Source organism: Papilio machaon, chromosome 24, assembly GCF_912999745.1.
Source record: "Papilio machaon chromosome 24, ilPapMach1.1, whole genome shotgun sequence".
NCBI classification, from domain to species: Eukaryota; Metazoa; Arthropoda; class Insecta; order Lepidoptera; family Papilionidae; genus Papilio; species Papilio machaon.
The window spans coordinates 4,385,565-4,408,234 of record NC_060009.1 but is presented as its reverse complement, the minus strand read 5'-3'; the positions used below and the strand labels follow the sequence as shown (position 1 = coordinate 4,408,234).

General features: G+C 31.3%; 2 protein-coding genes across 2 annotated transcripts; both read right to left on the bottom strand.

Annotated features, from left to right (window-relative positions):
* Nucleotides 1–11,142: 11,142 nt before the first annotated feature.
* LOC106707974 lies at nucleotides 11,143–14,138 on the bottom strand. Its single transcript, XM_045684070.1, has 4 exons — nucleotides 13,972–14,138; nucleotides 12,974–13,053; nucleotides 11,654–11,856; nucleotides 11,143–11,277 (listed from the first exon to the last, which is right to left on the bottom strand). The coding sequence occupies exons 1-4, from the start codon at nucleotides 14,085–14,087 to the stop codon at nucleotides 11,143–11,145; spliced, it is 534 nt and encodes a 177-aa protein (XP_045540026.1). The 5' UTR covers nucleotides 14,088–14,138.
* A 5,845-nt stretch (nucleotides 14,139–19,983) lies between these two features.
* LOC106708317 lies at nucleotides 19,984–22,404 on the bottom strand. Its single transcript, XM_014499807.2, has 2 exons — nucleotides 21,713–22,404; nucleotides 19,984–20,441 (listed from the first exon to the last, which is right to left on the bottom strand). Exons 1-2 carry the CDS (start codon nucleotides 22,251–22,253, stop codon nucleotides 20,116–20,118), a joined length of 867 nt encoding a protein of 288 aa, XP_014355293.2. The 5' UTR covers nucleotides 22,254–22,404; the 3' UTR covers nucleotides 19,984–20,115.
* Nucleotides 22,405–22,670: the final 266 nt, after the last annotated feature.

Here is a 22,670-nt window from a genome sequence, read left to right as displayed (position 1 = left end):
TCAAATAAATCGAGTTATTCTAAGTTTATTAAGTAGGTTAAGCAAGACTTTTATGTCAAAAAAACATGTATGGTTCATTTATACAAAGAAATACATTTGGTTTAAATTTTAATACAATAAAACTTTAACCCAGATTACTGGTACTATTATAAGAGAGATGATAAAATGTGCGGTCTTTTTTTACGTAAGCAATGATTTGCATCAAAAAGAAAAAAAAAACAACACACTCTAGCGTCTCGTGGTGGTTTTATTTGAAGCATTCAATGTTTTGTTGTGTCATGTTGAATATCTCACCACTAGATGTCGCTTTTAAACGAAAGTGGTTTACACTTGCGTGACATAGATTGCGCTAGTTGTTTTCTTTTTTTACTATTTTTGCAACTGCAATGAATGGTTGGCATGGAATTATCCTTTTTTTTATTATGATAATGTTTCAAATTATTTTAGACTGAATTTATACTAATATTATGCTCAATGTTTAAGAAAATATTATATTTCAACAATTTCAAAGTATGCATGATTTCAATATGCATAACTGGGGTTATGTCCGTCTACGCAGATTAAAAAAAATGCTTAATTAGTAGCCTAGATATTTCATCGATATCCGTTGAGCCTTAGACCTAAGAAACATCTATCCATCCATCAATCCATATAAACGTTCGCATTTAAAATATTAATAAGATTTTAAAACTTACAAATATTACAGATTATAACTTATTCCAAATTCGTTTAAATAAGTATCGTAATGTACTCATAAGTATTATGTAACTTATTAAAAAACTTTATTCCTCGTACTTTGATTTTATTTATATTCAAAGTAAAATAGATTTTATTCACAACAAAACACAGGTCATATTTAATTGAACATCATGTAAGTATGTGAAAAATGAAAGTTGTGAAAGCTCGACTCTTGCGTCTGTTACGTAAGTGACGAAATTCGACGAATACTGTTGTAGTATTCAAGTGTGTATTCTTTAACATGTACATTCGATTTTGAGCACATTTAAGTACAATTAATTAATATGTTACGTAGATACAACATAGAAACAAATTTAACTGTATTACCCAAAAAATACTGTTTTTAGCGGACTTCATAAAGAAGGAGGTTATCAATTCGACTGTTTTTTTTTTTGTTAAACATGTTTAACCCTTTACCTGCCGCTGATTGATTTTATTGTCATCAACGTGGTGATATGTTTGACCATCTGTATCACCACAATGCTTTCGGTATAAGTGCTTTAATATTTATTCGTAAATATCGGACTTCGCATGCCTATGCAGAATAATGTTCCAATAACCATGATATGTCAAAAATCCGCGCCGGGCGTTCGTCAAGGTATAAAAGGGTCGACGTATGTTTAAGCTAAAAAATGTATTTGAAACACTGTCTTAGTTTTTTTATGGTGAGGCACTGAATATTTAGAACAAATCATCAATGTAAATAATCTCGTTATTTTATACTTTACTCACTGAACCCAATACATGTTGTAATGTCAACATAAAAAAAAACAACAAAGTACATTAGTAAACATTGTTATTTTATTTGTCAACTTTTCAAGAGAACAAATCTTTGTTTTATTAAAATGTTCATTTAAAATATAATTTTATTTAAAATCGCCTTGTTTTCTAAAATCGTTTTGTATTACAGAAGTCAATTCTTACTTTAATTCCTAATTGCAAAATTAATCTAAACAAACTATTGGATAAAATTCTCACTTCTCTCAACATTGTCTAGGCAATTAAAGTAGGAGAAGCATAGTGTAACCATGCTAGTAGGTCCGGCATTCCATTCCACATCCCAAATACATAAATACATACGCTCAACGCAACGGGATGGAAAATCAGGTCGGTACATAGTCGGTATGTTACCGTATTATTGAAAATATTGTCATTTTGAAATCGAACTAGACGAACGAAACACTTGTTTATTTGTAATCTCAAAAAACTTTATCTATACCTTTTAGCAATATAGAACTAAGGGAATCAAATTATCTATCTACTATTAGCTGTCGCCCGCGACTCCGTCCGCGTGCAGTTAAAAAATGGGGGGGGGGTATGAAAAATAGTTGTTGGCCGATTCTCAGACCTACGAATATGCTCACAAAATTTCATGAGAATCGGTCAAGCCGTTTCGGAGGAGTACGGGAACGAAAACTGTGACACGAGAATTTTATATATTAGATTTGGTGATTTGAATTCGACAGTTTATAAACTGTCAATGGAGTTAAGTAAAATTTTGTTTATGATTAAACAATATCAATCAATGATTTTTCAAGATAGCTGTGAGATAGCCAGGAAACTTATATGCCTAGTAAGATTACAAAATGACAAATCCTACAAACTGTCGGGGAAGGATAAATGTGTGAGTAAGTAAATAGTATGTGTGTGTGTGTGTGTGTGTGTGAATGCCAATGGCACGCACACAAGCGTACAATGGAAAGTGTAGACGTTCCGTGACTTCCGATAGATTTTCGTTTCGTCATTAAAAGATTTCCGTAAGTTCTTCAATATAATGTACTTGTTTATTTTACATCGGAAGTTGTAACTTTAGTTGTTGGTAACATACGACCTTTAATATTGTTTTGTCTTTTTAGAAAGTAACTAGATTTTCTGTGGAATTTGTTAATCTTTTTTTATCTTAACAAGAGTTCTAAGTAGTTTTTTTTAATGAAAAGTCAATATTGAGTCACTTATTTTCGAAAAGATAACATGTTTATTTCTATAAACAGTTTTAAGTTTTATAATTGAAGCTATATAAATCTCGCTCGCCTGATAAGGTTAAGCAATAAGTATTATAGAACGGTCACTTGGAGTTGATTTTTATACTAAATCTATCAATATTTTGAGTGCGACTGCTAGTAATAATGTTACATGTTAAGTTTCAATCAACCATATTTTACTAGTATTATAAATGCGGATTCGTGTAGATGGATGAATTGGTGGATAGATGTTTGTTAGAAGGTAAATCCAGAACGGCATAACGAATCTTATTGGTATAGATGTAGAACATAGCCTGGAAGAATATATGGGTTACAAATTAAGTTTTTTTGTTTAAATTCCTCGTAAACGGAGACGCAGGCGACAGCTAGTATAGACATATATACAAGTATGTGTTAAGTGGATACAAAAACGTGATCGTGGTGTGACGCGCGAGTTCGTCGGCCGACTTTCTCGTCGGCCATCTTGGATTCAGAGGAGTGATATAACCTTACCAAGGATGCTGTCACAAATGATGTCATTGCACTGGAGCTTTCTCTTACGCTCACGAATTTTCGAACACGTGGGCGTTAAGACGCTATTTACGAATATCTGAGTCTTGTTTTTTATACTTTTACTAATCTTAAAAAGTTATTTATATTTTTCACTAATAAAAAAACAGTATTACCTATATTCCTATTCTAAGGTTGACGGAGTTATTTTAAGAAAGGTGTACTTGTTTTTCATAGTTAAATTATTTATTAATATATTATTATGCAATGATTTATGCCTTTTTAGGCGTTGCATTATATATAATTTCTTAATCTTACAAAATATTATAAATGCGAATGTTTAGATGGATGGATGTTTGTTAGAAGGTATCTCCAGAACGGCTCAACGTATCTCGATGAAATTTGGCATAGATGTAGATCATAGTCTAGAACAGGTATTCCCAATGTGGTCGAACTTAAAGCATTGCTAATTTTCACTCTGTCTTTTTCTATTGACCTAAGATAAAATGAATAATAATAATAATAATAATTGATCTTAAAAGTAGGTAATTTGGCTATGGGGGTCTCAGGTAATAGTTAATTTTAGAAAAGTTGTCACTTGTCCAAAATAGTTTAGGGAAACCTGGTCTAGAAGAACACATAGGCTTTTATTACGTTTTTTATTCCGCGCGGACGGAGTCGCGGGCGACAGCTAGTAATTTACACTTGTAAGATGTAGTTAATAAGATAAATTTATAAAAAAGAAACGTTATTACATGTAATTTAAATCTCTAAAGTTTACTTAAAGTTTACTTGGATGGTTTTAGGAGGAGGGAAAATTTTATTTTTTAAATTTTCAAAGTATTACTGTAGTGTGTAGAACCATTGTTTTATTAGAAAAGTTTTTAATTATAATTTATATTTTAATGGTTTAATTGTAAAGAAAATTGTACACAATCTATTTTAAATTATTTTTATTTCAAAATACTCTAGGATTCTTGTAGAATCTTGAACGACATCGACAAATTAATATAATAATAAACCCTGCCAGGTGGAGACAAAATAAATAATAATAAAATCGTTTATTTAGGCAACAAAGGTATGGTTAAATTACAAAGTAATAGTACGCCTAGTTCCTAAACTAAGTTCTAGACCCGTATTATAGGAGTCAGAACTCTTAGTGGTACAGTTTAAATAACAGAATAGTAACATTATAAAAAGTATTTAAATAATTTACTTTGTCCATATTTATAATATTTGGAATATCTAAGCAACATCAATTTAATTAAATTACACATATTCTTCTGTCGATGATGAAACAAGTGACCAAAATATCTATAGGCGTGTCTCCTGAGCATTCGATTATTAAATCAGCCGGTGTATTTGCTACGTCGCACGTTTGCAAAGAGACTGTCGACCATTCACTTTCACAACTTTCGAAGACTTCTCTTTGCTTTCACTTTCGACTGGCGAAAAAATACATCCGGCTCTCGAAGGTTAAGAAACACCTGTTGTGTTTGTTTTGATAAATGATTTGAGAAAGTTATAAATATACTAATACTAGCTCTCACCCACGACTCTGTTTGCGGGGAATTAAAAAAAACATAATAAGTAGCCTATGTGTTCTTCCACACTATCTACATCTATGCCACCAAGATCCGTTGAGCCGTTCTGGGTATACCTACTAACAAACATCTACCCATCCATTCATCCATCTACTCCAAGTGAACGTTTAATTAATCATTAAAATGACTCTGAGTACAGAGGTATTTCTTGTATTAATGGTCTCACAAAAAATCGTTGTAATTCAATTTACTTTGGTTTAAAGAATTCAATATTGACTCATTAATGTGAGGACTATAGATCTATATTACAATGTCCTATTAAAGTGCTAGTTAATTATCTAACAAGTAAATTAACTGCCACATTAAATTCTACACTTACAACTATACTATACTTATAGCTATGTAGATAACTTGTAGTACATACATGTTTCTAGAAAAGCATGTATTGTTGGAATTCGATTTCATTTAATGTTCCCAAACTCTACGTTAACATTGAAGCGATACATCTCCGAGTTAATCTGCGGCAACTTTCTAATTTGAAAGCAACAATTTTCAATGTCACGCTGTGGAAAGTTGAATTAAAGATCTATATCTGTTTTTATATACTCGCTTTGTAATAGCACTTGATGTAGCTTAGAAATAGGAGATTTTCTTGATAGAAATTATGTTTTACTTGTTTCTCGAGTTTATATCATAGAAATGTTTGTTTTTCTGATCATTAAATAATAACAGAGATACATGCAATGCAAGAGATGCAACAAATGATCTTACAAATTTAATTTATTTTGAATAAAAGTGGTCTGTTAAAGAAATGGGACTCTGAAATGAAAAATGAAACAATATGCCAATTGCATCGTCTTTATTTTCTTTCCGATAATTTCATATCAAATATTTATTGCTTATATTATTCATCATCATCAGCCCAACTGAGGTGCTCGGAGCCTACCCCAAGTTAGGGGTGACTAGGCCATAGTCAACCACGCTGTCCAAGTGCGGGTTGATTGACTTCACACATATCTTTGAATTTCTTCGCAGCTATGTGCAGGTTGCATCACGATGTTTTCCATCACCATAGAAACGTCGGATAAATGTACATATGTAAATCGAAAACACATTGGTACATGGCGGGATTCGAACTCATGACTTACAGATTGCAAGTTAAGTGCTTAACCCCTGAGCCACCGATGCTTTTATATTATTATTAGTCTAAATTAGTCATGTACTTAAATTTTGATCCTGTATCATACCGTCAATTGGATTCATTCGATTTTTAATCGAAGTAAGAAATAAATAGCTCGACAGATTTTGTGTTGTGAGATGTCATTGATTAGTATTTCTACCGCGGACTTTTATAAATATATCCAACTAGCTGTCTCCCGTGACACCGTCGACCGGAATAAAAAAAATCTTAAAAAGCCTATGTGTTCTTTCAGACTATGATCTACATCTGTGCCTAATTTCATAAAGATCCGTTGAGCCGTTCCTGAGATACCTTCAAACATTCATCCAGCCATCTAAACATTCGCGTTTATAATATTAGTAAGATTAATTAATATTTTCATAGGTAGTAGCGGTTAAAGCAGAAACAAAAAAAACTTTTTTGAAAAAGATGAAAAGTACTGGAAAATCAAGTTGAAGTACCAACCACACCTGAATTAAAAACGACAGACAAAAAAATGGAAACTCTTCGTTCACCTGCTGACAAACCAATCACATTTAGACATAACTCCTTCAACGATCAGGGCATTCGTGAACGTATTAACAAGGTATTAAAGGTTATTTTTTTGTTGCATGCTATTTGAAGTTATGTCCTTTTTTAAGGGTTAGTGTTTGCCATCGAGGGCACCATGTTTGCTCTCTCGACGTGAAAGCAAAGAGAAAGGTGTAAGCGGCAGTGTCAGTGGGCCCCAAATTCCTAAGGCGGTGAGAGATTTTTTTTCTCTCCGCTATGAACACAGGTGCTCTGTGTGATTCAAACTAATCAAATTACAGTCAAAAAGGCTTAATTAAATTTATGTTTATCTGATATTTATATAACTTTGATAGTTTAAGGATAGATAATTAAAAAAATTGAGGAAGTACATACAAAGTAGACAACATTTTTGTACAACTTTTAGTGTGCGAAAAAAGTACGACAACGTTTTTAATTCTGAACGAAAATTTGGGGGAAAGTGTTTGTAGCTACTTACACATTCTTGAATTTGTATTACATTTATCGAACTTAAAATACAATGACAAAACAAGACCATTTTATGAATATATGTCTTTCATTGCTTATGCATGTTGAAGAATATCTAGTACTGGTAAGATCTAGGAGAACCAGTCTAAGAGACCAGTCAGAAGAAGAACTCGAGATAAGAGATTAATTTTGTGAATAAAGATACAAGTTAGACTTGTTTCTAATGAAATTTTGGAATCTTATCTGGTCTTTCGAACCTAAAAATTTATGTATCAAACTGTTTAAAACATTTCGTCATACCTGCCATTATCTTTGACAAAACTGAGGTAACAATACATTTTAAACGAGGATTTTGGTCTCAAAAACCCATGGGTATATCATGTATCACAAAACTGCATTGGATTGTCATTTTTTTATAAGTAAGAATTTATCTTTATTTATTCTATTATTACAAAAGGTCAACTGTCTTTACTTGTAAGTTATCAATATTTTTATTTATTTTATTTTATTGATAAATAATTTTCCTAAAGTGTTCACCAATTGTTTATTATTGTATATTTTGTTTATTGCTTGCTGTGAATTACTTGAAACATAGATGTAGAAATTCGAGTGGATTGTATGTATAACATGATGATTTGAAGTCAATTGGGTTCTTAAGGACCCTTCCCATCTTGGGTCTCATTCTTACACTCTGCATATTAATTTTCTATTGGATATCGACAGCCAAGATCAAATAAATATGTAATTATCTTTTCCAGTAACTGTTAGTGAGTTTTCGCATAGATTTAGGTTCGCCTAAAGTTTCTATTTGAGTTGAGGTTTGTGTATATGGTTTGAACATGTTGAAAGGATGTATAAAAGGAAATAAATAAAAGAAATTTATGGCGCGAAAGTTCGGTTGTTTCGGTCAGGACCGTCCCAGACGGACTTATACCGTCCAGATTGTACAAATACTCAAGAAGGACGGTATTAAGAGCATCCGAAACTCTTAATACCATCCTTCTTGAGTATGCATCAATGGATGAATGTAGAAGAAGCGAGAGAGTTATGTTCCTTGTTCTCTCTTCTCTCGTCTCTTGTTGTTATGAGGTCCTTGTTCTCTGCCTACGCCCTTTGGGTTACGCGCTTGAATTCTGTTGTTTTTGCATCTAGGGTTGAAGCAATGCCCCTGAGGCGACTGAACCAATAATTTGTCGTTGTATTAAACATCAATATATCAAATTTAAAGTGAAATTCCAAAATGTATGTAAGTGACATCTTTATGTTGTCTATCATGAAGTTGAAGGGAAAGTTTTTAATGATATAGCATAATATTTTGTTTAAATACATCATAATGGATAAAGTAATACGACAAAAATGTGTGGAGTGAAAGTGTCACCCACACTAACATAATGCTCTTGTAGTAGTTAAGAAAGTTTCTCGCTTTGTAAATTTGGACAGGGAAATCTACGGAGTGTCATTCTATGATTTTTTTCTCTGTTAAATATGTGTATAAATATAAAGAATTAAATTTTGAGTTACATGGTCACTGTGTACAATTAATTTTACAAATATAAATTTTCGTAGTATTTTATTTCTTAATTAAAAATAAACTGAACTGTAAGCAATTTAGTAATTCTTATTAAGTGATTAACAAAAGTACGTGTTAAATAACTTGGTGTTTATTTTTTAATGCAAAATTAAAGCAATAAATATGCTATATATTGAAGAAATATAAAAATCAAACAACCTTCGAGACAACTTAAGTATTTTATATAGATATATTTAGTGTTAATGGTCTGTCGAGAAAGTTCTGTGTAACCTCGTTGTCATACTTAAAATGATAAAATTAAAAAAATGCGTACATTTTTAAACGAAAAAAGCTAAAAAATCCGGAGATTTTAAACTGTTTACTTGTACCAACTAATTTGTATTGTTCTCATAGAATTAGGAAAATTTATTGGAAATATGTTTGTCAGTAGCAACTCCTCATTTTCCCTGTTCCGACGATTATTCTATGTGTGCGCGAGTGAAAGGCGTGTACGTATACGAATGTAATCACGCTATTATTTATGTGTGTGAGTGAAGATGGTATTCGTTCTTTTTTACACGCTCTATACAATATAAAACCAGTATAAAAGTGGGTCTGTCTGTTAACGATGTTTAGTTTCAAAATGTTATAGAGAGTGGCGCATCACATGTTTTTCAGGATAAAATAGAAATCTATGACTTCACAGAATCCTTATTTCACATTGAAAATAAGTTTACTTAAAGATAAAACTCAATTATTTTTAATGCAAAATCTAATTGTCTTAAGTTACAAATGAGCATTTAATTTCTCCATTTTAGAAAATTAATTTACGTAAATGAACTTAGTTAATTTCTTGATATGATCTTGTTTGTTATTTAAACTTAATCCATCTTATTTTAAACTTTCGACTTGTTATTTCTATGTTGATTACATTAAGTTTACCAAATACTTTTATGAGATGAATTATAAATTTTATATTTATACATAACCAATAAGAAATCGATTATATTATTTTAAGCTAAAGAATGTTTCTAATCGTTTAGATAATAATTCAGAACAGAAACTTACTGAACATTGGTTATCATGTAGATCGAGTCTTATTAAATTCTTAATGCTACCTTAAACCTACGATCTTTTGATATAATATTTATAACGTTTATGTAATTGCTATCATTTGTAAGTAGTAAGCTAGTACGACAAAAATTGTATACGAATATTAATTTACCTTACCATTAAATTTAACTAGTAGTCTAAAATCTAATTTTTGGGAATAATAATTAAAATATGATTTTATTGTAGCACTAAATTATCTAATTAGACTAATTAATATACTTTTATTTAACCTAAATATTTTATTCGACGTCGCAGTATGTTAAATCTTTTTGCTTTTTGACACTAGATGGCGTTAGTAGTTTTTATTGAATCGTTGAGCTCATCGAAATAAATTGAATGTCTTGTTCAAATGTTTCGATTATTAATGATTTTTCTGTCCAGTTTTCTTTAGATATATTTAGAACATCTGAAGACTAAATAATCTTGAGTATAAGAATAAAGGTTCTTACAAGAAGAATGATATTAACAAATAAAAACACAATTTATCATAATTAAAACTTTTATTAATCTTAAAAATAATTACAGTCTTTTCAATAAACTATAAAAACTATAAAATTATTTATAAATAGAAAGACAAATTACCCGTAACATTTAGAAATAAATTAATCTTAAAAATAAAATAAACCTTTAGTCAATAAATTAATTCAAAAAAAGAGATAGCAATATTACAAAAAAAGAAACAAATAATATTAGTGATTAAATTATAATATAAAAATTATATTTATGAAATTATTTTTGTTTTATTTTGAAGTTATTTGACACTTTTAATTGTATTATCGATACCCTGTTCCTTCCAAACTTGGTTATTTATACAATGCCTTATCATTAATGTGGGTTTCCACTGCCGAAAAATCTAATGGTCATTTCAGAATGTTTGAAAAAAGAGAGAAAAGGTATTTTGGTAGTGTAAACTCACGTTTATAGCATACAATACTAATCTTATAATACGGTTGATAAATTAATTTAAATTATGTCCTTGTCTTACTGGCCATTTTTATTCCTTTAAATAAAAAATAACCTACCCTATGAGAATTATTTTCTGAATTCAATATATTATACTACGTTACCGTAGATTTTCATCGCTGAAAAACTCCTCTACAGACAAGTTATTGTCAATTAAGGTTTCTCGGCAATGGAAATCTACGGTATATAATTTAACGAAACCGTAAATTTTAATAAAATGTGTAAAATGCACCATAAAATTCAGCTGCCGATAATAATTAAAGCCTACTTAATACTATTAAAATGTAATAAATGCAATTTATCTTACATTAATAATTAAGATCATTGGAAAAGCTTAATATTAGTTTATTTTCTCTAAATTGCAGATAAATATTTATAGAAATATTAAAAATTACATAATTAAATTATATATTAAAAAAAATCTAAAGTAAATAATTATGTGTAAGTTTCAAAGCTTGCAATTCTTTATTCAAATATTTTTTTTCATGTAAGTAAATAATTAAAAATACTCTATAGGCAAAATATTTAAAACGACTATGTCTAATGTCGTTAACATACACCGAACGATCATTTATCGTTTTAATTATGTAGTCAAAGTATTTTTTTAAATTAATTTGTAGAGTTTTATGAGTTAATCTGTGCTTTATAAGCCAGGTCGTTAGCGTCAGCAGCTAAGCTCGCAGATCTTGCGTACGGATAAGAAGCGGCAGACGCTGTAGGTGACGTCCATTGTTGTGGTGATGACTGGAAACCTGCGATCTGGAAATGTAAAGTTATGTAGTCAAATGTATATAAGAGAGAGTGATAAATGCTGAGAAACGAGGATGGAGGATCTAACAAAGTGTTTAGATGAATCAAAAATATTCATAGAATTACTAATAACAGATGGAAAAGCAAGTCATTATTATATAGATACGTTGATAGGTAGTCTCTTTCCGTCGTATTTTATAGACGAAATAGATGCACAAATCATCCTTTTTAAAGAGAATGAGATCTATATATTCTTGTATAGGTTATTCGTGGTGGTAACCTACTTTTAAAGAACATGTAAAGAATGCTGTCTTATTTCGACGATATTTAGAGTGTTTAAACATTTAAAATGAAGACTGTATATTATTTAATATATAAAAATTACCTTCCCGCTTAAGTTGTTAAGTCCACCTCCGCTCAGTAATTTATGAAGGCCAAGCGCGGCAGCTGCAAGGAAAGCCAGCTTGGCGACCACAAGTGCTTTAGTGACGAGTAGTGTTAGAGCTCCGAAAAGCAGACCGATCACAGCAATCACTTTGACTCCGATGCCAGCTAGTAGTGGTGTGTACTTCTTTATCTTGCCTCGGGCTATGGAAGGAAAAGTTTTTAATTATTACAACAACATAAACAATATAACTCACGCCCGTAACCAACAGGGATAGGCAGAGACTACCGATCTCTATTTGACGCGATCCTGATCATCTCGCTTCTTCTACATTCATACATCTACGCATACTTACACGTTGGTTTCCGGTGCTCTTAATACTGCCCTTTTTGATTATTTTAACAATCTGGTATAAGTCCGTGATCGCCCAGAACGATACTGCCACTCACTTTTTATAAAGTTTGTGTAAATATTATTTTAAAAACCCTATGAATAATAATATTTCGTATATACTATGTATAAGAAGGTAAAATATCCTTTTTATGTACATCCTCTCTCATGGCCCTAAATGTATGTATTGGTGTTGAGATAAACGAGAAAATTTTTGTAATTCCTTAATTATTTTTTAAAAAAAATTAAATTTTATTGCCAGTGTTTTGCCATTGTGACTGTAGAGAACAAAGTATTATTTGCTAAATATTTCCAAAGTCCAGAAAAATATATGTTTCTATGCGATTTTTTATTATTATTATATGGTATGTAATTACTACTACATATGTTGTATGCATGTAGCTGCACCTTAAGGAGTATAATTGCGCGAGTACGCGATCGTATCATGCCCGGTGAAGTAACCTTGACCGAGCGTTGCGTCCGTTCACGTAACAGGTCAACGAACTCCACCAATGACTTTCTTTTCCTTCGACGATAAATGCTGCGCGCGTATGTCATTGTAAGCTGAACTTTGCATGAGCGTAATGAAATATGTGGTCACCTTATTTAAGATAAAATTAGTTTCAATTTTTAATACTATTATTACGTAAATTATTGTTATGTAAATTATAATAATTTTTTATGTACATTTATTTTATTTTCCTCAAGGTAAAGAATAAAAAGAAAGATAAATTGTTTATTTTTACCGCAAAATTCACTTTAATTCTACTTGAAAAAGTAGACATGTAGTTAACGATGTTTTAATACAGGTGTATGAGGCAGTGGAAATTCACGTTATTTATAATTTCTAATGTCTTTAGAAGCTCGAAATTACATTTTTTTTTAAATAAAAGTAGGCATACAGTGACGTTAAATGTTAGTATATCTTACCTTCTTCAAAAGTTCTCGCCGCTTCGCGTAGTTCTCCCGGCTCGAATTTAACATTAAGCTTTTCTTCACCTTTTGCATCCCTAAGTAATAAATTAACAAACTTTACTTATGTACAAATTAAAATCTTACTTTAAAGTATGTAAGTTAAGTTAAATTAAGGAAATGGAAACAAGCTAAAATCATTGACATTAAATTTCTTAAGAAAATATAAAAAAAATCTATATGTGCATAAAAATATTTTTATGACAAAGTTAATTTGCATCAACTTGAATTATGTTTTGCAAAAGGACACATGTGACATGTTTTGCGCGTTGATGTCTTTTAGTCTACCGTAAAATATCCTAAGATTGTAAATTAATATATTGAATTTGAAATTGAATAACCAGAAATGGAATTAATTTTTGGTAAAATCGTATAACTTTATTTTTTTAAATACATTAAAATTGAATTTTCCAAAATGGAAAACTATTTGCAATTAAGTAACAATCGATTGATATTTTCACTTCATAAAATAAAACAACAAAGTATCAAAACTGACTCACAGTATTTTTAATTATTAAACGACTCTACATTTGGAATCTCTTTTCCTTTATCAATAATGTACAATATTTATCGCGAAATAGACAAAGCTTGTGTCTGGTAAGGCTCGTTAAAGTTAATGTGATTCACTATTTTGTAATACAAAAGCAGCTATGATTCGTACACTTTGTTTTTATCAAGTTTATTTGGAATAAGATATTTGTAGAGCATAGATATTTCTAGAACTATTGCCTAACAATGGTATGAAAAGCTATTTGAAAATTTATATGATATGTAAGTACATGAATTAATTCCATTGTAACAAGAAAAAAGGTTATGTCACTACCTTAAGTTATACAAAAGGAACCACTATTAATATCTCTTGAATATATTTGGAAAAAAAGAACCTTCGGACTCCCATTAATAAAAAGTGTAGTAAAGTGTAACTTTATTTTTTACTGGTATATAAAATGACTTACCGCTCTATAGCTACTCCAGAAAAAAGCTCTATCCTTCCATCATCTTCAGAACCTCCAGGCGCAGCACTGCAGGCTACCACCGCGACGACAAGTATAGTACACAACACTCGCATCATGTAACTTAATTGGAACTTAGTCTAAGTTATTCGGTGGGTCCTACTTAGGCTGTTGTCGAGGATCGATTGAGACGCGTCCGGGATACCCACGCTTTTATATTCAAAGAGGGAAGACGAATAAATTCTGTAAGGCTTAGACCCATTGGATTAGGTTCGGGGAATTAAGTGGGTTAAGGGTTCTTGATACTTGACAATTTTTTTTTACCATAATGTTCTTTTTTTACATTAGGCTTTATTAATAAATATTTAAAAATAATTTGTGAAAATTCATAGATACGTTTATTACAAATAATTAAAAAACTGCATCCTATAATGCAATGATTAGGGCAAGTTTTTAATGTATTATTAATATTACACAAAAACTATTTAAGCTTAAAAATTACTTTATTTACTTAATTATTAAACATACGAGTAGAGGTTTAACAATGTAGCAAAAAGTTGCAATATTCGATTCAGTGACTAATACTCTATTTTTTTAAATCTATTTTTGACAAAAAATCAAAGTATCAAGACTACAAGGTGTTGGTATACTCTCATTCATATGGGTGAAGATTCACTATCAACAATTCAGAGGCGTGACTTTAGGATATAGAGCTAATCTCATTATGATTTTGGAGAAATGAACTTTTTATTTTATATTATCACTAGCTGTCGCCTGTGACTCCGTCCACGCGGATTTAAAAAAAAAACTTAAATAACCTATGTGTTCTTCCAGACTATGTTCTACATCTGCCAAAACTTCATCAAGATTCGTTTACCCGTCCAGCAGATACCTTCAAATAAACATGCGTCCTTCCATCCATCTAAACATTAGTATTTATAATATTAGTATAAGATATGTTCAGGAAGTGTGCTACTAGATCAATTTGGTGTACTATTACTTGTTGCGGACTCTACATAGAGTGAAATAAGGATCGGGGGATGATCATTTTATGTTGATAAAATACAATAGTAAAGTCTTATACATCAGTGGGTTACAATAAATATTTTATAATGCAAAATGTATTCTCAAGTTAGTTTATGTAGAAGTGAAGTTTGTTTTATTACTCCATTGTAACAGTTGGCAAACAACAAGTAATTCATGCATTCTGTGTCATCAAAATAAAATATGTCAAACTTTCTCGAATATTTGATGTAAAAGAAGTAAAACAGATTGCGTAAAGGATTTATAAGGTTGCGGATTGTAGTATAGTGTCATTATTTTCGAATGGCTTGATTGGATTCAATATTTTCCCTTATCACAAAGTAACATAAGGCCGCTTATCCTTTAGCCAATGTTTTCAATGCGATTAATAATTAATTAGCATCCTAGTTGAATTTATCAAAAAGTGCAAGACAATTTTGAATTATTTCAAAATTTATATGTCAATGACCTTTGAAAGCTGGTCATTATTTATAACGCAGTATCCCAAAGCAGCCGATTGAAGTTTTCTCATCTTAAACAGGTCAAGGATATCCAACTTTCTCTTACACTTAAAGATGCGTTTACACTGTGATTATAAGAAACTTTTATATTATTCATTGAAAAGGATTATCAGTTTATTATAAATGTGTTAAGTATCCTGTCAGTTTCCACTGCTGTAATAAGTAAACAAGAACATAGGAATTTGAGTCCAGTGCGTGCCGGAGGTCTAATTTTGATGTATTCCTCTTCCCAGCCCCTCTCCTTCCTTTTTTCTCCTGACGTGAGAAGGAGACGAATTTGGCCAAGGACAGGACTCATATGTAGGGTTAATCTCTTTCTGTGCGTTCCCTCTCCAGTTGATTAAATAGTTTTTTTTTTTAATTTACAGTTATCAAGTTATTATTTTTATTACAATCGTAGATTTATATCATATTTATAGTTGCATGTAAATCTACTCTTAACAGAGATTGGTAGTAGTACCACACTCTCAAGGACATGACAATGAACCTACCAATACTTTCTATTTAGGATCTCAGTCTTATATCGAATAGATGTGAAACGAAGGCGTGACAAGATTTGTTTCAAAAGTACTATAAAATTTAATTTAAAAAATACGTATTATTTGAAAATACTGGGACTTGTTAACTGTGTAATGAAAAATATATTTCAATATATTTCTCCACACAAATATATGTAAATAACATTTTATACCTAAATTTACTTAATTAGTAAAAGTGAGTTTATATTATTGTAAGTTTATCAATCTATATATCTATATATATAAAAGAAAGTCGTGTTAGTTACACTATTTATAACTCGAGAACGGCTGAATCGATTTGACTGAAAATTGGTGGGCAGGTAGCTTTGAACCAGGAAATACATATATAGGACATAGGGTAATTTTTACCCCGTTTTCTATTTTTTATTCCGCGCGGACGGAGTCGCGGGTAAAAGCTAGTATTTTATATTACATTAATTGTAACTAATCCTTTTATAAACTGGTACGAAACCTCTTCTTCTATAAATATCGTTGTAGTAATGTTCGGCTTTTGGTAGTCGAATGATTTCTACTTGTGTATTTGCGTTATCAATTCGTTGCTGATATCCGTGAGATCCAAACATGCCCTTTAAACTGAGAATTGACGCAAGGATGGTTGAGAAGAAACCTAACATGAGACCTGTAGAAGAAGCTCAGTGTTATAAGTTGAATAATGTGTAGATGTTTTCATGTGGGAATATGATAAAGATGTGTCAGTACTGTGCCAATTGGCAACCCATTGTCCCCGGCTTATTTTGCAGTAAATTTCATCAATCTACCCTTGTATCTACGAAGGCTCGGCACAGTATGTACTCTTCCTTACATCTCTATCAGCTATTATATCCGAATTCACTCTACTCTTACGCATATCCTCTTTCACACAATCCATCCATACTTTCTTCGGTTGTCCTCTACCTTTGTAGCCTTCCACATTCAATGTCATTACTTTCTTATTTATGTGATCATCATCTCTCCGCATAATATGTTCACACCTAACGGTCTACTTCTCAATTTCTCCATCACTGGCGCTACTTCCAAACTTCCTCTAATATAAACTTTAAACTAAACTTTATTCTTTCTAGTCTAACAACAAATCCATCTTAGCATACGCATCTCAACCACATTTAGCAATAAATTTCATCATCATCATCAGCTAACTATATGTCCTAACTGTAGGACTTGGAGCCTATCCTAAGTTAGGGGTGACTAGGCTATAGTCAACCACTCTGGCCCAGTACGGGTTGGTTGACGTATCCTTCAATTTTATCGCTGTAAGAACTTCGGTTAGTTGTATAAATGTAAATCGAAAAACACATTAGTACATGGTGGGATTTGAATCCAGAACATGCAGGTTACAAATCAAGTGCTTAACCATTGAGCCACCGACGCTCTAACAATAAATTTAGCAGCATTTTATGCAGTGTGTGAAGATAGTTTACTTTTTTGTGTTGTAAATGAACTTACCTTTAGCTGAAATAAATGTGAGCGCCTTAAGTATTATAAGTTTTAGAAAACTTTTGGCTAACACTATGCCAAATATTAATGGCATCATATAATTATATAATCCTTTCTTGCCTTTCTTTCCTTTTCCCTTTAAAAGTTTAAGGAAACATTTCTTTATTTTTCCTTTTGCTTTATCAATCTTTTTAATTTTCCTCCCTTGACGATTTTTTACCTTTTTAATATTATTTTTTCCTGGTGAATTTTTTATCACTTTCTCAGGTACCGTCTCTGTTAACATTCAATTTACATTAATATTTCCTTACAAAAGCATATTTTTTATGGCAAAAATTATTTTACAGTTAATAATAAACTATTTTTTCTGAATAAGTCATTATTTTGATTTCATAAGATTTATCCCTTATTAGTAGTTAAACCCCTAGTAGTAGTTGTTTTTAACCCCCAGTTAGTAGTTATTTTTTAACAATTTTTTTATCACAATGACTTACCTTGAAATGCTCTTTCTTGGAACGGTAATTGATTTAACATCCAACTGCTGTTTTCATTGATAAAACTCGTATTATTTTCACTTTTAGGGATATAAAACAAAGTTTCTGTTACAATTTCATAATTAGTTGTGTCAAAAATGAGACTGTTGATATAAGACATTGTCAATTATTACGTTGTTTAATCACTTTTTAATTTTTATGCCACAATTTTATGAAGGTACTTGGTGGTCAGTTTGTGCTATATTTAAGTTGATAGCTGAATTATACTCGTATGTGTTGCTTTGCAAGTTAATATCAACTACGTAATTTCGTCAGGGTAATTTATACTTATACCATGTTAAGTAGTACATGTAAATATTTAAGTATTATGTTAAATGAGCGTTTGAACTTTTAATTGTTAATAACGGAGGTAATTTTTAGGGAAAGTCGTAAAAAGGTAAATAAAATAAAACTTAATTTGTCATTATTATTTTTGTGTTATTAGGCTGTGTGTATGTAAACTGTTAATGTAAGTTACAGAAAGATAATATTTTTACTAATATTATAAATGCGAATGTTTAGATGGATGGATGTTTGTTGAAGGTATCTCCGGAACGTCCGAACGGATCTTGATGAAATTTGGCATATACGTAGAATATAGTCTGGAAGAACATATAGGCCACTTATTAGATTTTTTTCAATTCTGCGTGGACGTAGCGGGCGACAGCCAGTTTTTGTATATTGATTACTTCATAATTACTCAGGGAATATTGTAGGTGTAAAATATATTAATGGCTACAAAATCACGAGTAACGCATTTTTCGCGTATTAATTAGATAGGGTGTGAACAAAATGTCTCGTGATTTTTTTTCCAAAGTTGGATTTGGATTATTACCAATGAATATACTCGTATTCTATTACTCTACTTTTGGTCTTATTTTTTTATGATATGTTGGTCAGATTATTATTTATACTATTAATGATATGCCTATTGATATGTGAATTGTTAATTTTCAAAACAATTTATCATTTCTTTTCAAATTAAAAAGTGTTTCTCATTAAATCATTTATTATTCCGCACTATTTCTTAAGGTTACCGCAGAAATCAATATAAATAAACTTTTATCACGATATTTATCAGGGCAAGGCGTTGGGCTCGACCTTTCGTGATTTATGGCTATTTTCTTTGAGGTTGATGACCTCTAAGGCACCAATTTTTCAGGTGATATGCGATATTTTTCTATCATATTTAGTTGTAATACATAGCGTGATATCCTTTATAAATGTAATTGTAAATTATAGTTAGAAGTTAGTATAGAAAAAATCTTATAAATATTTTACTTAAATCTGATCTGATCCAAACTGAGTTAGAAGTCAATTATAGTTAACTTGGTCGCCTTCAATCGCCTGTGCATAGTTCCTTGTCTTGTTTAATATGATTAAGATGTACTATATCATTCCTTTCTTCACTCCCATGTTTTATATTAAAACTAGCCGAATTATATCATGCTCGCATACATCAGCTACCTTACAGTCAAAGTTCGGTCAAAATCGGTCCAGCCGTTCTGGATTACTCGGAACAAACAAATAATTGTGGACAGAGACAAAATTTCTTTTTTAAGTAATATAAATACATTATGTTCTCGAAATATAATTTTTATCGATGTCAATTTTATTAATTGTATGTAGATAGATTTTTGGAAAAAATATGTCTAGTTCCGTTAAATTCAAGGTCATTTAGTTTTAAGTAAAACACAGTACCAATCTGAGAACATTTATATTATTCTTGTGTGTCGTAATTAAACAATGATGAATGGTAACTACATTAGCTTTTCTAGTTTATACTACGTGTTAATTTAAAAAAAAATAACTTAAAATTATTGAATTCCTTAGTTACAATCAATATTTACAACAGCGAAACTGAAACATCATTTCATTGTATTATTAACTTAATAACAAATATATGAAATGAAGAATTGATGCAGAAATAGTTATTAATCGACATTACATCGGACTAGAAACTAAATGTCTACTTGTCAAAATAAACAAATTTAAATTGATAGTAAAAATATATATTGAAGAAGTAGCTTCGAAATTATCATAACTAACTTAACTGAAATGGCATCTGCGAGCAACCCGTCGACCTAATTTATTTTATTAATAACCTCCTTTCTGTAATCCCATTACCGCTGCAAATAACGCAAAGAAGAAACCAGCCAATCCTGTCGCTCCTACCAGTAATACAAGTCCACCTATCATCACAGGAACTAAAGCGAAGTACTTCAATTTGTAAGCTAATAGTAACGGCATCATGTATTTGGTCATCTTCTTCGATTTCTTATTCAGTTTCTTCTTTATTTTGTTATACGGTTTGTGTTTGTGACCTTTATCATCCGTATCTTCACTGATTTCGTATTCCCCGTCCTCCTCTTCTTCTTCTTCTTCTTCGTCTACTTCTTCCTCGTCATCCTCAGCTCCTAAGACTGCAAGAAAAGAATCAGATTAAAAAATATTCATTGTTTTATAAGAGTTTATAGGTACTTGGGGCTCTCCTTCTTGTGGTAGGTGTGGACCAGCGTTAGGCAGGGAGTTCTTGTTTATGAGACGAGTTTTATAGATGAAATATGTGGTATAAATGCCCTTTATGTGGACATAATTGTCTTCTTTAATTTTACAGCAATATGGTAACTTTAACGAGAGTTGCGTTTCAATTATCAGCAGATCTTGATTAGTATGAAAGTGTATTCTTTTATTAGAACAAAATAACACGTATGGTACTAGTGATACACTAGCTATAAGCTCCTGAGAGTTGATTGACAGTTGAACTGTTCAAGATATTTTCATTACTATTCTTTTTTTTATATTTTGTTATATTACATATAGTAAAAAGCTTCATAAAATATAGACAACAAACTTTATTAAAAGAGGTCAAAGCCTCTTTCGATAGCATATTAATTTGTCAATAAATTGAAATCAATAAGCAATAGTAATGTTTCAGTATCACGAATATTGGGTTCATTGTAACGTAGCGTGACGATGTCATTTCACTAGCCACGCGACAATAATTCATGATATATATTTGCATTTCGCAGCCAACAAGCGGAAAAGATTATAAGTTGCATTGATGAAATTTAAGGGTCTCGGGGAGAGCTGATGTTCGCTCGACGATGACTGCTAACGGGTCATAATGATAGCTTTAGATGCGATATTAAATTGAAATTGTCAACTTGAATAGTATTTAGAGTAAGAGTTCGATGTAAGCAAATAATAGTATTTTGCTTTCTGTGGTATTAGGTTTGGACTACAATATTATCTCTGTACCAAAAATTTGCCGGTTATTTGACTGAGTATTTTGGAAATCGAAACCATGGTTGATATTTAATAATTAAGTCATGAGTTTAAGGAAAACAAATAGGTCGCTGGCTTTTGTTTACTATCGGAATTAAAAAAAAACTCCGCAAATAAACATAAAACAATTGACATTCAAAACGTGGTAAGCTAAGCTATTAGTAGCTTTAATTTCATCAGTTATTTTTTCGCTGAATATGTTTTAAACTCAGTATTCTTTCATTATTCAAGTATTCATTCATTCTTTACTACGAAATTAAATATGAATGTAGATCTTCTTACTTCATTCATGATCATCGGATAAACATTGAGATGTGTAACGCTAATGGTTACGCTGAATGCACATTTCTTCTGTTACAATAATCGGATTCATTACTATGTTTAATTATTTCATTCATATACTCACATGACAATGATCTCTTTGACGCAGGGACTTCCGAAAATCCTTCAGGTTTTTCGAGAATAGGTTCCTCGTCTTCACTCAATGATCTTCCTTGAAATTCTGGATTAATTATTAAAGGGATAGCTCTTGGATGAAATGCACCTTCCTTAACATAGTTGTGCGGGGATTCCTGCAGGCTCTCACTACCTTTCTCTTTGGCAATATGATAATTACCAGGGAAAGGTACTTCCGATTTGTACTTCACATCTTGAGAATGATAGACCTTCTCGTCATGATGATACCGAACCGGTATCGTTCGGGGTCTAAACGCGTAGCTGTAATCGGAAGGAGTACCTTTGAAATCTTTTGTTCTTCGTGAAGATATCTGTCCACTTGGTTGTATCACAATAGATGCACTGGTCACATTTACTATTGCAGATCCATCACTTTTCGATGCACCAGATAAAGACCATAGTTTCGTTAGTTTGTTATCGTATCCTTCAGTGGTGGATAGCACGGCTAAGCATGAAACGATTGTGATTCGATACCACGTCTCGCTAATCATATTGATTATTATAATAATCGATTTTGGGGTGGTACGTCACTATTTGCAGGTACACTACACTTTCTTCTATAATTGTTCCGACCCTCACCCCGTTCGTACCATCATTTTGTATCAAGCGATCGCGCAAAACTGAATCACTATCGTTGGGCGACGTTATATTTATACATGTGTAAGTATAAACTTGCGTTTTTTTCCAGACTGTTCACGGTCGGATGGGCTCGCGGAACCTACGGCTTAGCAATTCCGATATCGAAATGTAGAATAGCCCAAAATAAAAAGCATTTTCATCGCATGTCTCCGTACGCACTGCTTCTTCCGCTAATGATTCCTGCCTTCATCCAATACGTCAGATATTCTCGAATACATGCCCTACTTACAATAATTTGACAATTCACTGTAATTCAACTGTTATTTGAT

Bases quoted from the DNA above. Each gene is read 5' to 3' on its own strand.
- LOC106707974 (XM_045684070.1), bottom strand. From the start codon at position 14,087: ATGATGCGAGTGTTGTGTACTATACTTGTCGTCGCGGTGGTAGCCTGC. The intron at 13,054-13,971 runs GTAAGTCATTTT...TTTATTACTTAG, and splicing joins TCTGGAGTAGCTATAGAGCG to GGATGCAAAAGGTGAAGAAA. The intron at 11,278-11,653 runs GTAATTTTTATA...TTACATTTCCAG, and splicing joins TTAACAACTTAAGCGGGAAG to ATCGCAGGTTTCCAGTCATC.
- LOC106708317 (XM_014499807.2), bottom strand. From the start codon at position 22,253: ATGATTAGCGAGACGTGGTATCGAATCACAATCGTTTCATGCTTAGCC. The intron at 20,442-21,712 runs GTGAGTATATGA...CTTTTCTTGCAG, and splicing joins GTCAAAGAGATCATTGTCAT to TCTTAGGAGCTGAGGATGAC.